Below are 18,004 nucleotides of genomic sequence, written 5' to 3' on the forward strand. Positions count from 1 at the left end.
AAATATATTATATCCAATATATATCTTAATGCATGGAGTATAATCATTATGTTACAATTGAAGGTAATAATTTTTTTATTTTTTTATTTTATTTTTTGTTAGAAAATTGAGAGGAAATACATAAGGTAATTTACCACTAGTGTTGGGAAATTGAACTATTATTGAAAGGTAATAGTGGCAGAGTCGGAGATTAAAGGAAGAATTAAGGGGTGTTTTAGAGAAGTCGAATAATAAACGAAGGAAGCACCTGTTTAGAGTCTCCCACTCACTCCCATACCCCTACTTCTATATTATTTGTACTATCTCTTCGTTTCGTTGCCCATCTTCTGTAGCTGCTTCTTCTTCTTCTTTCTCTTCCTCCTCTTTCTCGTACTCTTCTGTTTCCTTGGTCTTTTTTTTTTTTTTTTTTTTTTCCTCTCTTGTCTCTCTCTGTATTCCATTCATTGTTCTTAGATTTATGCAGAGAAAAGAAGTCATTTTGAGAGGCGATTTTCATTACCAAAACATATGTGTAAATATATATGTCACAGAAAGCTGATTGTGTGAGGTGATTTGAGGGATCAAACCAGAATTTGTTCCAGCGATTTTCATCCTTTGGAATACATACATGTCAATGAGGTCTGCCTCCATATAACCCTTTCTTGTTCTGTCTATCTGTCTGTCTGTCTGTTGAGATTACAGTGAGGTCTACCCCATTGCTTCAGGCCTTGAGATGATTTTCTTTTTCCTTCCCTTCTGTGGCTTTATCTGATGGCGCAATGAGTTCCTGGATCCTGTTGTTACTGACAATTGATTAACTTGTTTTTGGTTTTTCTTTGTTACTGCTGTCTGAGATCAGCTTTTTTTATGGTGGAAATTGTAGGCGAAGCAGCAACGTCTCCGTTTCTTTGAAAACTGAGCTCCCCACCTCAATTTGATTCTTCTTTCGATTGTTTTTTTTCTTGAACGGATGAAAATGTCACGGAAAATTCTCCCTCCCTCCCTCCCTCTCTCTCTCTCTCTGGGAGTGTAGATTCATCGAGATAACCATCAGATTGAGATTGAGATTCGCAACTTTGTTGCAGTGAATTCCGATCGGTCATCATCCTTGAGATTCGGCTGTTGGGAGCCTCTACATCCTATTCCGGCTACAAATCTCGCAGGCTGATTCTGGTCTTGAGATGATTTCTTCTCTACACCGATGACGTTTGTGAACCTGCATATACTTGATAATAAATGTGGAAAAGCATCAAGGCCAACCAAGTTCCTGAAGTTCTTTCCTATAATCCCCATCCAGGGATTCGCTAAGCTTCTTATCCTTACCGTAGCTCCCTTTGCTCTCTGCTAGAATTTGGTGCAAGTCAAACCCCCATTCTGTTGCTGGCGGATTCACTTGTGGCCTTGTGTCCCGAACATGAATCTCCATTCTAAAAAAAGATGATATTTTCATTCATTTTCACCATAATAGTTGAATGTCTGTCTATTTCTTTCGCACTCTACCTGTTGTGTGCTTTCTTTTTATGGGTGTTGAATGTGTTCTTTATGTAATGCCAAATACATCTTAGAGCAATTGGAGTGTGGAGCTGATAAAGGGAATCTGTCCTATTTGTCAGATCTTGTCATAAACAAACATCTCGGCCTCTCATTATTTTGTTTTTGATTGTTTTTTTCGAATTGAATCAGAAGAGTCAAGTGCTTCGTTTCTGCAATATATACTGATTCGGCTGCTAATGGAAGCGAATGTGTGTTTGGTTTGGTTTCACAGATATCAGAGAGTAAGCAGCCCAGATGGCGTTGCTTTGAGTAATGGGAAGAAGCCCAACATCAATGGCAGAATTCTCAACCCGACTACCAATACCACCAGAACAAATGTGAATGGCACCAGTTGTTCTACTTTGGAAGCCAAAGGCTTCAGGTTCAGATCCCCATCTAGAACAACCCAAGACCAAATCAACACTTTTGAAGCTGCACCCACTTCACCCCAGTCCGATAACCACCACCACCACCAGCAGCTCCATGATCCCCTATCAGCAGCGAAGAACCACCAGACCCAGAACCCGAAGAGCGACAGAAGTCCAAGTCCCTGTGCGAGTGCGAGTCCCTGCCCGGGCCGGGGTGCCGGAGGCGTTAATGGAGACATGTTACTGCAGTGGGGCCAGAGAAAGAAAGCAAGAGTCTCAAGAACGGAGATCCGGGTGCTAACTGATGACTCGGCATCATCGTCGTCGTCGTCTGCTGCTATCAAGGCCCAAAGGAGACTCGCACCCGCCACAACGATGCCACCACCGCCGCCTCCGCCACTGCCCCTTTCTTCCGCTTCTACTCCTAACGCCCCCACCAGACCCAGAAGAGAAGCTTCTGCCTTTCTTTCCAACAGGTTTCTTTCATATCTTTCTCTTCTTTTTGTTTCTTCTCTCTCTGCCCATTATTTTCCTTTTTAATACGCATATATGCGTCTTTATGTTCTAAGATTTTATGTGGATCTTCTTTATGCCCTATTTTCTTCTTCTAAATCGAAAGTCTTCTCTTCTATTTTTACTGGGCTCGGCCTTCGTGTTCTTTCATTATTTTCCTTATAAACCTTATGATCTCATCTGTGACTTTTTAATTTAGTCTAGATATAGATAACTTCACTCACATATCGATCTGGATCTTCGTATTTGCTTTGTTTGATAAACTCCTGAGTTTCAAAAGAATCATGTTTTTACTTGATTTACTCATATTGGTCCAAAATCTGAAGACTGAAACCATGTATTGTTGTTGCCATGGTTATCATTGTTTTTATGTTTTAGCTGTTTCTGTTCAAGCATACTCTCACTAATTTACTTTTGTGCCCCTCGAAAAGATGGGCTTGGGAAAATCTAAGACCTAAAAACAAGCTTTTCTTCCAGTAGTGGGTATCCAAGAAGTCCAATCCCCAGTCGTCCTCCCTCTCTAGTTTTTATCTCTGCTTTCCAATTCTCTGTGTCACAAATGTGGGTTGGGGTCATGGACTCATGGGGTATCACCCATCAATGCTCTTATACCCTTGTCTCTTATTTGTGACAGAACACAGCTTTGAGTTCCAGTCCGGTCCCGATCTTGAAACTTGAGAAATTTCTTTGAAAACCGTTTTCCTTATTCTCTTTTCCCCATGCTAATTTGTACTTAAATATATATATATATATATATATTATATAACCATGTATCCTTGATTATCTCCTTTCTTCAACGTATTTCTTATAATGATATGATATGCGGCAGCACTAGCATAGATAAAGTATGTTAAATGCATTTTTTGTTTTGGGTGGGTATTAAGAAAATTCGTGTCTTTGCGATTATTTCCGGTCCTAGAAAAAGCTTTTGAACTTGATCTACTCTGCCGTTACCCCTAAAGCAAGAATCTTTTTATCATCTATTGCATAATATTAGTTGGCCATGATGCCCAGGAATTTAGAGGAGCGATCTGGTTCTGGAGCAAACGGATCACCATCCAGAAACGGTGGCAGCAGTAGCCGAGTGTTGCCGAGATCTATGGCCGGAAGACGATCTCCTCCTCCGGAGAAACTTGATAGAAAGATGAATCCTTATTCTGGGTCTGCAAAAGATGAGAAGGAGAAGCCAAATGGATCCTGTGATCATCTTGATTCTGCTAATCAAGCACACTCAGAGCAAGAAGCTGGGCCTACTAACACTGCTGCTCCATTGACTGGAGGAGGAGGAGGAGGGGAAAAGGTGAATGTTGAAGTGACTGAGTGGCCCAGGATTTACCTTGCTCTGTCGAGAAAGGAGAAAGAAGATGATTTCCTTGCAATGAAAGGCACAAAACTGTCTCAGAGACCCAAGAAAAGAGCCAAGAACATTGATAAAGCTCTCCAGGTATACTACAATTAACTATAAAGGGGAAAAAAAACCATAAATCATATAATAATAATAATCTGTTTTATTTAGTGGCTCTTTTTTTTTTCAAAAAAAAAAAAAATGCTGTCTTCTGTTTGGTGCAGACTATTTCGAATTGTTCCATACAGATGAGAAAAAATAAAATTGTGGGTTATGTTTTTTTTGGCAGTATTGTTTTCCAGGGATGTGGCTGTCTGACTTGACAAGGAATCGATATGAGGTTAGGGAGAAGAAATGTGTGAAGAAGGTATTGATGCTTGTTTTCCTCTTTTCTTTGCCTTTTGGGATTGTGGAGAGAGATAGGGCGCCCACAACATTGTTTAGTACGCCCACAGTTATTTACCAAAAGAAAAAAGAAACAGTAGGGATGCGTTTTCAAATTCCTTCAGAGTTGCATAGCCATAAGGGATACTTTTTAGTACTTGTGCAATTACTGCACCAGCTTCTTCATGGACATCTTTAGATTCTCATCTGTTTTTCATTGACCCATTCTCCGCGATCCATTGCTTTTTAAATATATATATATATATATTATCTCTTTCTTTGTCCATTCTCCACAATCATCTGATTGACTTTGGGTGTGTTTCCATCTACTTTCCTTGATGGAAATTACAACTTGGCTGTTGGCTCCCACATATTTCTTCTCGAGTTTCTGACAATTCCTTTGCAAATCATCAACCCTTCATCTTGACTTGTAGAAGCATCGCCTGGAAATAGTGGTCTTTCGGGCATTATTGTAGATTTGATTATATTTGCAGCAAGACTAAAACGATCTGCATGTTTGTTGCTTGTTGTGGATGGCATATGCAGCAAAAGCGAAGGGGTCTGAAAGGAATGGAGAGCTTGGACAGTGAATCCGAGTAGCCAATTTTCCAGTCAATTCTGCTCCAAGAAAATAAAAAATAAAAAAAAATTATATTATGTTGGTTCATACTTTATAGTGGGTGGAGGGTAGGGCCCACCAACAACCTTTTTCAATTAATATATTTGGCCCTTTCTTCTACTGTTAAAGGTATCAATTTGAGGTTGATATATCGGAGCTTGATCTGCAAAAGCACACGCGGAGAGATGGAGGCAGGTGTGACTGAAAAATCCAGAGGTACTCAGGGCCCATCCAAGCCAAGCCTAGCCTTCTCTCAGAGAGAGACTGACAACCAGAAGAGCTTTTATACTCAGCCAAGTTTTTTAATGTAAGATATAAAAACCAGCTAAATCAATCACGTGAGGAAACCCTCCAAGGTGGGGTTCTTTTTTTTATGTTAAGTGCTTGGTTTTTTTGGTTGCTTGTCATTTGTTTTGCGTGGAATTCTTTGCTGTTGTTCATGCTCATCCCGTGTTGAGAAAGAGCTGCCCTCCACCCTTCGTGCAGCTGTTTCTTCCCCATCAATGACAAATGAATGAGCTGTTTTCTGGTAGTTGTAAGACTTATGTACTGCTTGCCGATTTAATGTGTCCCCCCCCCCCCCCATGGGATAAGGCAACTACCTAAAAATTTGTCTGAGTTGCTTGGCAGTTTGGTCCTACTCCTGCCATTTCCGATATATATATATAAAAATTGTTTTATGATTGCTTTTTGAAACAAGAAAAAAGAAATAAAGAGGTGTCTGAGGTGCTTGATATGAATTTGACAATATAAAATGAATTTGAATTCTGAGGTTTTTTCTCGAACAAAAACATTTGAATTATGAATTTTAAAAATAATTATTTATAATTATATCTACCCATTTCAAATTCACATATTAACAAGGCTTAAATATAACCATAAGTAAATAACATAAATAAATAAACTTTCTTTTAATTTATTGTATTCAACCAATTTGATCTTAAAATGGACATCTATATGACCATATTTAGCCATAACATTATTGTGTGAAAATATTAACTCTCCCTCCCTCCCTCCCTCCCTCCCTCCTTTGGGGAAAGTAAACTTAATTCAGCTGTTATCTCACCTGCCAATCATCAATCTTTTCCTATATTCACTTCACCTAATCAATCATGTCCCTCATCTAGGGGCTTAAATTATAAATGAGATGGGAGCCTACCACCATCAATCATGTCCAGGCTTAAATTATAATTGAAACTTCTCCCATTACAAGATTTTTGGACTTTCCATTGAACTCTTAAAAAAAAAAAAAAAAAAAGGATTGTTCAGGCTCTTCTGCATATATCGCAGCAATCATATCATTGTCGGCTTAGTTTCCTCTCCAGAGACTTTCCAAGTTAGAACACAAAGAGCATAGAGTTTTCCATTTTGAGGGGATTGGTAATGATAGAGCAAGGAGGGTTTTAGACATGACAAGTCCACCAAGTCTAAAGTCCAAAATTAGAGGGTGTGAAATTAATGTTTCAAACCAGGAATGAAAGAAAATAATGGACCCCAAAATTGACCTAAACAAAGTAACATTTTACCGTTCACTAAAAACCCAACTACAAACAAAATTGTATCATATTAGCAAACTGAATAAATATGTTCTTTTCTTTCCTTTCTCTTTTTTTAATTTATATTGGGAAATAAAATACAAGCACTTGGAGTACTAGTAGTCTTCCCCTGCATATAGCAAGCAATGCCTCGGCTAATGGGCTTCTCATTGTCCAAACAGAAGCACCCATCCTGTACCAACTATGACTCTGAATTGGTCCTTGCTTCGTTGAGGCTCTGAAATCCGGTGCACAGTTTTTTTTTTTTTTTGACAAAAATAGTAAAAGGAAAAGGAAAAGCATAGAAAAAGCAAAGTCAGCTAAAAATTATAAGTATATATATTGTTATGGCATTAAGATAAGAAAAGCATCCGCGAGACAAACCAGTCGTTTGAAGGATCTGCTTTGCACTTTTTTCTTTGGACTCTCCAACTCGGGCTTGGCACGATCGAGAGCCTACAGAATTTAATAAATGTGAGTTCCCATGAGCTCATGAGAATATCCTGTGCACCTTCTTGTTTACGTAAACAAAACAAAGCACAAACAAGAATGTGGGTACAAAATACTTTTAACCAATTTAATTTAGGGACAGAATATATGTAAAAAAAAAAAAAAAATCTCATGAACTGCTCTCCCCCCACAAATCCTTATCCCCACCGGAATCCACCACTCCCAAATCAAAGAGAGGAAGAAAGAAGCCCCTCCTCCCATAACAAATCCAAAGATCTCTCTCTTTTTTCTTCTCCTTTTCCTTTCATAAGTATTTTTTTTTTTCTCACTTGCTTTGTCATTAAAGGGTAGATCTAGAGCTCTTGATCCACCATGTCTCTACACGCCTCCCCACCATTAGAAGATTTGCCCTTTCCTCATCCTTCCCCAGTCATCGGCTGCCACCAGTCACTGGTGCTTGGCTACCACATGCCACCCTCCTTCCTCAGGTTCTAGCTTATTTTTTTATGCCAACCACTTCTGGCTGGCTATCAGCTTGCTTATCAATCAAGTTATGCTACTTCAATAACTTTCAGTTTTCTTCTCACCTCTTTTATGTAAGAACTTCAATATTAAATCTACCACAGCACGCCTTCATAACACACCCCACTCCCCACTTGGACCTGGCGTTAGGCTCTACCATCCCATTGACCACATCTACCTTTTGATTAGCACATGCAACAACCGCATGGCTCCTTCGCGCCATCGCAAGACGCAAAGTCTACTGTCCCATTTTTTGGCAAGAGCTACATGCTCCTGCTGCTTTCTTTCACGGAGATGATACAAGCACCTCAAAATGGACAACTCCAATGCACATTCTAGCACTGATGGATTCTCCTTCAGCTGACAGAATCTCATTCATGACGAGCTACATAACCCTTTAACCTCTGATAAAATTTTACGGGAGGTCAAAAGTAGGGAAAAAAAATTATAAACAGCATAAGAGACAAAGGTTCTCCTAGTGTAAATCTCAGGTACTGCTAAAGAAATCTATGGGAGCACACTGTAGATATGCATTGGGTGATCAACGCATATCATTTCTCTCCAAATCCGCAGCTTTTAGATCCAGGATCTCCAATTCACATGAACATAGGCCTTCTCCATATTCAATCTACAAAGCACCCAGGTGCCCAATCTCAACCTACCGGCGCTTATTGGAAATAAGAACCAATTCAAGAATTTGTCTTCAAAAGATAAAGGCATTTTGAGAATTGGATATGATCTTTTTCCTTTTTAATAGTTAGGTGGATCTCTTGTATACTTCCTGTGAAAAGGGTCCTTCTTGTCTTAACAAAACTTTACATTACTCATCAAAAAAGGAAATGCTTCTGATTTTAATACATTACACTTCTCTTTCATCCACTTCTTTCAATCCAAACACACTGTTAACCATGTGCGGTTCACAAGATGCAGGGTGGACATTTCACATAAACATCTAAATGTGGGAAGTGCTTCTGAGTTTAATCCATTTCACATATCATTCATCCACTTCCCTTCACTTCCTTCAACCCAAACACATTGTACCCATTTGCAGTAAACATGACACTGGTTGGACATTTCAGGCCTTCTCATTCCATCTAATGCATCTTCTGCTTTTAGATGGCCAAAAGCTCCATAACTAACTTTCTCATAATATTGTCAATACCCTCCATTCCTCTCACTTCAATCAGCACACCAACAATACAGGAGCTGCTCTCCAAATACTCCTAACCACAAATGCGCCTCTCCCAGATGCCATGAACTTTACAACTGACAGCGGATAACCCAATTGATGCTGAATAATAATAATTGAACCAAGGACCGAAGCTCTCCACAGAGTGCGATGCAGCCTCAACAAGGCACAAAAAGGGGGTAATGAAACCCCCCCCCCCCCCCCCCCCCCCCCAAACAACAAAAAAAAAATTCATGGCATGGGAAGAATACAATAATGACCTTAATGCACCATACATGTAATGACCGTAAAAGTAGAAAGAGATGAACACGGGTAAGAGTTCCTAGGTTAGCTAATTGTTGTAGCTATTTCTGTGGTTGTCAGTATACAGAGAATTCCTACTGCTACAGCAATCAATGCCATGTGAATTTCCATTGTGGTTCTGGCTTTGCACCAAAGTGCAGCTAGAATCACTCATTGAAAAACAAGTATTAGGCAAATTTACAAGCTTCACTCAGTAATGAGCTATTCCCAACAAGCTGAGGCCTTCATGAAGAAGGTGTTATGGCTTTTATGAATTTCGGTCAATTTCTAGTCCATCATTGGCAGCTAGATTTTTTCACATTTATCTCCTTTATAAAAAAATCAACTAAACATTTACAAAAAATCAATCTAAGAGTACCACTTTCAGATACTATAAGAAAGAGAGACTGATCAGAGAGGTAATAGTACCTGAATCAAAGATTCCACGCGACGTCGCATCCTTGTATGCATAAAACCCTCAGAGCACTGTTGAGGAATATGTATGGAACAGATATCAAATATATCCAAAAATATAGAAAAAGAAGCATCCTAAAATAAAGTGAAGACTTTGCACGCCAAAAATACACCCATATGGGCTGATAGAACCAAATAAAATCCACATACCACCATTTTACACATTCAAACAGATCAAGGTTTCTTTCCCTAACGAAAAGCAGAAAGCTAATATCAGAAGAAGGTTCTTAATTAATCTAGTCTAGGAATAAGGATGCATACCATATGAACATATCTTAATGATTTTAAAATGGATAACAAGACAACAGATTTCAAGATAAATGAGGAAATAAATCAATATTTTGTGGCACCCATGCTTGAGAAACTCTCCAAAGTTTTTCTATGAATTGAGATCATCGTGAAATATAGATCATTTACTATTGAACATGCAATGTCACACAATCAAAATGTTGTACGAGCATCACCTTCCCTAGCCAGAGCACCTGCTGTGCATGCATTTAACAGGTGAGAGCAAACATAGTAGCAAGCACTCTGCTGTGGACCAAATTGCCAATGGGTTCATGGAGAAGTTTGAGAGAAAGTAGTAAAACCCATATTGGAGTAAAAATAAATAAAAATACACAAGATGTGCAACCCATGCACAAGCATCTGTCGAGCAAGCCTTTTTGAAACTTCTCACGACTCCTGTGAGTTGAAGGCCAATTGAGTGGCTCTTCTTGAGAGTCCACAAGACTCTCGCAAGATATTAGTTGAATGAAATTCGCAACTAAAACTTGCGCGACACACTTGAGACTGTGGCTTGAACAAACTTGCAATAATTTTAAAATCCCGATCTCTTAGAATTTCGATTTGGTTAAATTTCTTTACATTATTTAAGTACTCTAAGGCTGGTTTTGGCTGCATGAGTTATTTTTCTGATTTTAAATCAATAGAATCTGCTTGGAAGAGTTTTCCTTATATTCCTATTACATTGGGATTAGTTCTTTGTTTGCAAAAACAAGTTGTGAGATTTTCATTTTAGCAGATTAAGCTTCTCACTATGCCAGGCTACATCACACTATTACTTAAACATGACATATTTGAAGTGGTACAGATGCACATGCATATACCCAAGCACAAAGTATGGAACTTGTATGATGCCTAAAATTAACAAAAATAATCCATAATTATCAAAACAATTCTGACTACAAACACATAGGTGCTGTTTCCAGCTGAAGCTACTCACTAGATTTACATTTACCCAAAGGAAAATGCTGCATCCACCAAGGATGCAGCACGACAAAAGCTACCGATTTTTATTTTTATTTTATAATTTTTTTTTACTTAATTGTTAAGGAAGTGTTTTTAAATGAATTTGTGATTTTTTTCTTTTTTTTCTTAAAAATGTTTAAAAAGATTTAAAAAATACCTGAAAAAAAAAAACACAAAATAAAAAAATACATTTTACACTTATTGGTAGGAATCCTCAGGGCCACTATCAGTGGCCCTAGCAGGACCCTTACCCAAAATCATTCACAGTTTGTATCTCAATTAAAAAGTTTGAACATGCAAGTGGAAACTGTGTAAGAATGTGCTTTACTGCTTTCTTTTCCATAAATATTGCAAATAATATAGGGACATGTATCACTTTTATTTTTTATTTTTATGTATTTCACAATTTCCAAGCACGTGAAAAAAAAATCAAAGATAAAGGAAGCAAGATTCAGGGAGATTAGGTGAAAGAAATCTCACTTTAACATGATAACTAACATAAGCGTGAAACGTAGATAAACTCCAAACCGTACGGTCCAGCTTTTTGCCTTCTACGTGACGAGGGAAGATAACTGCATCATTTAAACAATGTAGTTTGTTATGGTGAGAAAGTAAAGGAAAAACCAACTCTATCCATTTTTCTACATTTACCAAATGTAACAAATCCTGCATTTGCCAATAATGCTTCAGCCGGAGCTCCCTTCAGTTCTGGAGGAGCAGATGCAGACCACAAACAAGAAGGAGCATTATGGAGTCCAGTTGTACGCCTTGCTTCCACAAACTCCTATATGATAAACAAACTTGGAAGTGAAAAACTACAAATAACACAAGTGGATTAAGGCAAACATATCATAAAGGTATGCTTGCAAGTGTGAGCAACAGAATCACCATACATATGTGTAAATTGTAATAAATTCCATATGTGAAAGACCCTCATAGGACCATCAACAAAAAGGTGAGAGTCCACTCATAGTTTTCCAAAAAACAAAACCCGCATTTGCATGAAATCAGTTATTTAGATTAAAAAATTATTGTACCTGCAGGAAGGAAGTGGCAAGAACAATATCTATGGAGTCTTTAAATCTCATAGGAAACACCACTGTCACCTTTTCTATCTGTTAAAAATCAATATTATAACATTCTGTCAGCAAGTTTTAAGTATGGACCTTCGCACAGAATAGTGGATTGGATGAAAACATACACAATGACACCAAAATTACAACATGCTCTGTTACGCTAAAAAAAAAAAAAACTGAATTTCAGAAATGTTCTATCAAAACTTATATATCAATGCAACTAGAGTTAGAGTGTATCACCTTTGGAAGGAGATGGGGTCTGTGTAATACTCCAGATAATGAGGCTAGTAGATTTAATTTATGAATAGTTAGAGGTATCTTTGCAATTCCAGGAGAGACCCCAACCTAGATAAAATGCTACATATAGAGGCAAAAAACCATTGCATCAAGAGAGAAGAAGCTGCCACCCCTCCTCCACCATTAACACCAGATGATGGAAGAAAGAATATGGCCTTCCTTGTCAAAAGATCACCGACTAGATGATTTTAGGCCAATGTTGACCTACCGAAACGGAGACCAGCTTTTCTGGCAAGGAGACCCCAACCACCGCACTCATCAAGGAAAATACGAATTCCAGCCAAAAGCCTGTAACCCATGACCCCTAAGCTAACCTGATTCAACTGACATTTTTTGTTTTTTCTCCAAATTTAATACATGGAGGTATGTTGATGTGTAATTTCATTTTATAGGGTCAATTTCAGTTACATTTGAGTTACATTGTAGAGGGGAAAAAAAAAAAAAAAATTTAAAGTTTAAGATTTCAATAAGTCAAAAAATTTATGAAATTTTGACTTGAAGAAAATTAAATTAAATCTTTGATTACTAATAAGTCAAAATTAGAGAGTTTTATGATTTGGGTGGATAACAAAATTGATGGTTGTGTTATATAGGATGTTGGAATTCAACATTCAATCGAGTAGTTTTATTTATTTATTTTTTTGATAGGCAAGTAGTTTTATTTAATTATGATTAAATTGAGAAAACTTGAATCGAATTTCAAAGTGTGCATATTTGAATACCGTGAATTTTGGTTCTTGAAGTTGTGTAACTCAGATAATCACATGTTTTAAATATTGAATTTGATTTGATAGCGCTTAATTTGATATTGTGGACCACTAATGTTTGAGATTAGGCTAAACATTGGGGATTATTTTATAGACCCCGAATACTTAGATCTACTCATTTTTTTTTATAAGTACTTAGATTACTCATGTTAAGATGATATATTATTATGTATACACCGTGTACTTAGATTTACTCATTAATATATCAGGGACCAATTGAAGTTGGTTGTGCTTGTGGCTGACCAGATATATTTTCATGTACACTTTTGAGTTCTGTTATAATTTTTGTTCTACAAGAAATTTTATATATGATTTGGCCCCCCAATAACAACCTAGATTCATTCTTGATTGCAAAAAGACTGAAGTATTTTGGATACCCCTTAAACCATCAAATACTGTTTAAGTGACTAAGTCCTGGAAACTTATCACTGGTTTTCAGCATACATATGTTCTTCCAACTTTAGTTTTCAAGACTTCTATAAAACTTTTGCTCTTTCTAATTAAATGTATCTACTGTATAGACCCTATGTACTTAGATCTATTCATTAATAAGACTTTCTTCCTAATCAAAACCAAAGTTTTGGCTGATTCTAAAAATCCTGCCAAGCTTTTGTCATGTGATATACAACATGGACAATGATTAACTTGTGGTATACCACGGGTCGAAAAACAAAGATAACCATACGAAATTTAAAAAGTACAATAATAAATGAAGAAATTCCTGTTGGGGAGAGGATTCCCCCATCTAGTTGTGGGGGAGTGAGGTGGGAGATTTCTCCCCTACTGAGGGAAGGAGAGGGCCTCTCCTCTACCCCTCAGGATGGGCACACGGAAAAGGGGGAAGGGTTTCCCCACCCCCACACACTGCCCCACTGTGGGCCCACAGGGTGGGAGAGATCCGTAGGGTGGGGGTCCCCTTCTCCCTACCTCATGAAGAGGGCTCGCCACAGCATGGGGTGGGGGGGGCACTGCCCAAGTACACAGGGCTATGCCTTCTTCACTGTCAAGGGGAGAATGAGAGTAAAGAGCAATTTTCTAGTTAATACTACGTCTCTAAAAATAAAGCCATGAAGGTCAAATGATATCGTTCAAAGTTCTAGAGAAGAAAAAAATTATGCAACAAAAATATGTTGACCTGTTGAGATGATATTTTTACCCGAGGAACAAGGAAAAAAGACTCGTTTGGCCTATGCAGAATGGCAACAAGCCGGTCCATATTAGAAGCAACAGTCCTTGAAGCAAGTTGTTTTAGAATTACTCTCAATGGAGCACCAAGGACCGTTTCCCTCACAGATGCAATCTTAACCAAAAGAGCATGTCTGTACTCTGCAAAACATCAACAAGGAAAAAGTCCAATAACATCAAAAACAAAAAATGGTAACTCAGCCACAGAATACACAAATAATAAATAGATAAAGAATTAATGGAAGGTATTTTTTTTTATCCTTTATGGTTCAAAACAATCTTATGCAAAGATATAATTCACTGAATTTATATCAAACAATCTGTTATAAGCTATTTCTACATGTAAGGTGAAGGCACACTCGGATTTTTCACATGATGGCTTGTTTGATTGCATCGTTAAGAATTTCTGTCTGCTCAGGCACCCTACATCTTGACCAAAAGAAATAATATGTTCATGATAACCTATAGAATAATTTCATATATTGTACTCTCTGCTTTTGTTTCTTTTAATATATATTTACACAGTGTTTTTCCATTTGTGCATTCGCGAGGGGTTAAGAGCCAAAAAATGAAAAAGGAAGTGTTTAGGGTAAAACAAGTGTACAATGAAAGAACTCCCTTAGTATCTACTTTTAAAAAGGAATGTCCTACAGGGTAATCCTCTTCCTTTCATGTCATTTCTAGAGAGAGAGAGAGAGAGAGTTTCTTACAACCACTTTGTAACTCCCCAAGGAAGGCCCAAGCCACATCTAGGCCATACTCCAAAAAAAAACTAGTCAATGATGCAACCGGATCCTCTTGAAATCATTATAAAGAGTAAGAACTTCTCATTTCCAAGCAATGTAAGATCGCATTCACCACCTATACTCATTCAATATGGAGTATTACGATCTCCCCCCTTAAATTCCCAATGTCCCTCATGAAGTCATTCCATCATAGATGACATGACTCAAGTCCCACATTTCTTTTTGGACTCTAATACCATTTGTAACACCCCAATGAATGCCCAAGCCAGATCTGAGCCATACTCCAACAGATCTAGTCAATGGTACCATTGAAGTTCCTTGGAATCATTATAAAGAGTAAAAATTTCTCCCTCTCAAGTAATGTGGGATCTCATTCACCACCTATGCTCTCTCAATATGAGGTATTACACTCCTAAAAACCAAAGGCAGAGGATAATTCTAATAAGCGCCGAGTTCTAGCCTCGAGCATAATTTTTTAACTTGAGAAATTGGCTTTAACCCATGAGAACAGGCACAGTGAATTGCCAATGAGAGACATCCAAAACAAAATTCACAAGCTATACGCTACTCTTTTATATTCACCTAGTCTACAAGTTGGTTGCACATTAAATTTATATGAGAGCATAATAGCTCACAAAGCATTCACTTGAGGAGTGACATCCTGAATATGGTAAGGACTATATATTGCAAATGAATGTTACTTCAATTGAGAAAGGAACTGCTATTTGCAGATAATCACCTAAACCTAATCTAAATTTTTAGCTATACATCAAAGCCTAGAAGTATAGATGGATATTTCAATCAGTCATGCAAGTTGATCTTGCTCATTGATTTATTCCAGTCTTCTGCTGGGGCAAGGTTTAGAGGCAAATCCAATGGGAGAGGAGTTTACTTTTCAAAACATGTTGCATAAGCCGCTAAAACCATCACAATGAAAACATTTAATAAGGCCTAAAAGAAACAAAATCCAGAATCAGTTCAGCAAAAGAACTGAATAATACAAATTAATCAACCCCCGTAGAAATAGTACAAGAGGCATAAGGTCCAAACAACATACATGATCAAACTGTGAATAGTCTTTTTAATTCATATGTTGATTTCCTTGGACTGCATAAATATTACAATATGCACAGTCAGACATAGTTCCAAACATTTTTAACTTCTTCCCACATGTCATACAATTTCAGTTACAACTCCTAAACATTTCACTTATAAGTTCGTTGTAACTGATAATTGACACAAAAATTACCATTGTATTGAATGAATGGTATAAAATTTTGGTTTAAAAAAAAAAAACATTTTTCAGGAAGTAAAAGAAATATTTTAGGCATAATCTTAAAAATTCGAGCAATGATGAAGATGTTTAACAAGGGATCCTAAATGCTTCAGCATATCAACAACATATCAACAGCAAGCTAATAATGACCTTAGAAAAGGAACTCGTTGAACCTTCATCTGGAGGAAGTTTGGACAAATTCAGTTTCAAAGTGAGATTAAATCCATCCCTTGGAGGATCAAGAATTTGTACAACCACACCATATGCAGCTTTTATTGCTTCAATAGCTCCAAAAGGAAGTCCACCAAAGAAGATGGCATCTGGGGGAGGGGTAGGTAATGACACTGACAGCAGCAAGACGTGTGAATTCTTCATTGACACCTACAATATATTTTTGGCACACAGATGAAAAAACCAGATACTCATACCCCACATGACAAAACTACCAGATTCAAATAAATATTAGGATCGCTAAAAAAAATTGATTAATATAAATTCTTCGTTACAAGTTTACTCATAATCGTGCTCTTTCTTCCACAGAAATGTTAAACTGAAAGGCTCATAAGTTAAATTACCTGAATATGGTAGCGAACATCATTAAACTCAACCCAGTGGTAATCCAATTCAACTCCTTTTTCAAGACTGCAGGAAAATAATGAAATCAGCATGCTGTGCAAGTCCACCACGGCAAAGAAAGATTTGAGTTTCAGTTCCATGTTTTTTTTTTTTTAAGTGACCACTAGATAAGAAGCTAAAAGATGAATGAGTGATGGAACAAGCATCAGCATGATCACAGCAACTAAGGAAACTATCAATTAGTAATCGAATTGGGTAGTAAAAAGTTAAAACTACTATTAGAATAAAATAAAATAAAAATCCATGCATGTGTGGGGTCTATTTGTCACAAAATAAAAATAGGAGAGCTAACGCATTAGACCCTTGTTCTCCTGAAAACCAATGCACACGTTAGTTTACGAGGTTCCAAAGTTTTCCCAGATCTTGATTATTGGTGACTGTCCTTTAATAGTTAGATTGTGATCATCTTAAGCAAACAAGACTAATTTTTTACTGAACCTCTGGCAACTAATCCTTTCAATATGAAAGAAACCCATTCGAATTAATAAATAATCCACTTGACTGGAAAATGGAAGGCCGGATATGAATACAAAGCAGTAGAAACAAGTTGGCAATATCATTACAAGCGATGAAAAAATATGCCCATCAATAAATGTAGGGATGCCAGAAAAGTCTCCAATCATATATCTGAAAGTAATAAAAAAGAGGTTCATGAACATAAGTGATGACCAACTATGAGGCCTAGTAACAGGAGTGAGGTTATATTATTTTCGGAAATGATAAACAATGGCCACAACAATTATTTCATAGACATTGACATCCTAAGATGTGAATTCAAGAATTACAGGTGTACGGAGAGCACTCTCCTAATTCCGAAAGATAAATGAGAGAACCGTATAAAATTGGATTTAGAGAAAGAGAGAGGAAACCCACTTCTGAACTCGATTCAGCAAGGTCTGAAGGAGAAATCTTGATTGAGATTGCAGAAGTATCATCGATTCCAACTCGCTCTCTCTCTCTCTCTCTCGCTGTGTGTCGGGGAAGGAGACTTTTGCCAGGGTCTGGGATCTGCAATATCGTGATGGGTTTCGAATCTCGATTCCTGGCTTCTTGTCCGAAGTCTTGGTCTTACGGTTGATGCCGCTTTGGTCGGGGGGAGAGAGAGAAACGTAAAGACTTTGTATGACATAACCACGTCAGCAAACGACAGGTAGCATTTTGAAAAGTGAAATCTTTAAATCTAACGGGTAGTGCAGGCTTACCACTCTATTACTACTTATTTATTATTTAAATATATTAGAAATTTTTTTATTTTTTTATTATTTTTTTTAAATATTTTTTTAACATTTTTTATCACTAAAAAAAAATTAAAAAAATATATAATTTTACTAATATTCACTTTCTTAATCATTAAATAAAATTAAAAATTAAAAAAAAATTAAATATAAAAAATATAGTAGATAGGTAATAGTAGAGTAGTAACCTTAACATTATTCAAATCTAATTAGAAAATTTATACCAAAGAAAAAGAGAAAAGTTTATATATCACTCATAGTAATATAATTATTATATGTTATCAAAAAATTATAATTATTATATAACTCTTTCTATTATAAAATATATGCATGTAAATTTTT

The 18,004-nt window shown here is 37.0% G+C and overlaps 2 protein-coding genes across 4 annotated transcripts; one reads left to right on the forward strand and one right to left on the reverse strand.

Moving 5' to 3' along the window:
• Positions 1–225: 225 nt before the first annotated feature.
• On the forward strand, positions 226–5,268 carry LOC121265525 (espin-like). Its single transcript, XM_041169179.1, has 5 exons — positions 226–618; positions 1,745–2,356; positions 3,408–3,837; positions 4,028–4,105; positions 4,669–5,268. The coding sequence occupies exons 1-5, from the start codon at positions 608–610 to the stop codon at positions 4,720–4,722; spliced, it is 1,185 nt and encodes a 394-aa protein (XP_041025113.1). The 5' UTR covers positions 226–607; the 3' UTR covers positions 4,723–5,268.
• Positions 5,269–6,241: 973 nt separating this feature from the next.
• Positions 6,242–17,547, reverse strand: LOC121266085 (actin-related protein 2/3 complex subunit 2A-like). Of its 3 annotated transcripts, none has more exons than XM_041169808.1 (10): positions 17,301–17,543; positions 16,367–16,433; positions 15,965–16,172; positions 13,741–13,910; positions 11,482–11,559; positions 11,096–11,228; positions 10,925–11,016; positions 9,149–9,205; positions 6,661–6,732; positions 6,242–6,514 (listed from the first exon to the last, which is right to left on the reverse strand). In XM_041169808.1, exons 1-10 carry the CDS (start codon positions 17,360–17,362, stop codon positions 6,479–6,481), a joined length of 975 nt encoding a protein of 324 aa, XP_041025742.1. In that variant the 5' UTR covers positions 17,363–17,543; the 3' UTR covers positions 6,242–6,478. The 3 variants fall into 3 exon arrangements, with proteins under 3 accessions (XP_041025742.1, XP_041025744.1, XP_041025743.1); XM_041169810.1 differs by lacking the exon at positions 6,242–6,514 and adding an exon at positions 9,658–9,724 and having other exon boundaries at positions 6,655–6,732; positions 17,301–17,547; XM_041169809.1 differs by lacking the exon at positions 6,242–6,514 and adding an exon at positions 9,658–9,727 and having other exon boundaries at positions 6,655–6,732; positions 17,301–17,547.
• Between the last annotated feature and the right edge of the window lie 457 nt (positions 17,548–18,004).

This window comes from Juglans microcarpa x Juglans regia, chromosome 5D (assembly GCF_004785595.1).
Source record: "Juglans microcarpa x Juglans regia isolate MS1-56 chromosome 5D, Jm3101_v1.0, whole genome shotgun sequence".
Classification (NCBI taxonomy): domain Eukaryota; kingdom Viridiplantae; phylum Streptophyta; class Magnoliopsida; order Fagales; family Juglandaceae; genus Juglans; species Juglans microcarpa x Juglans regia.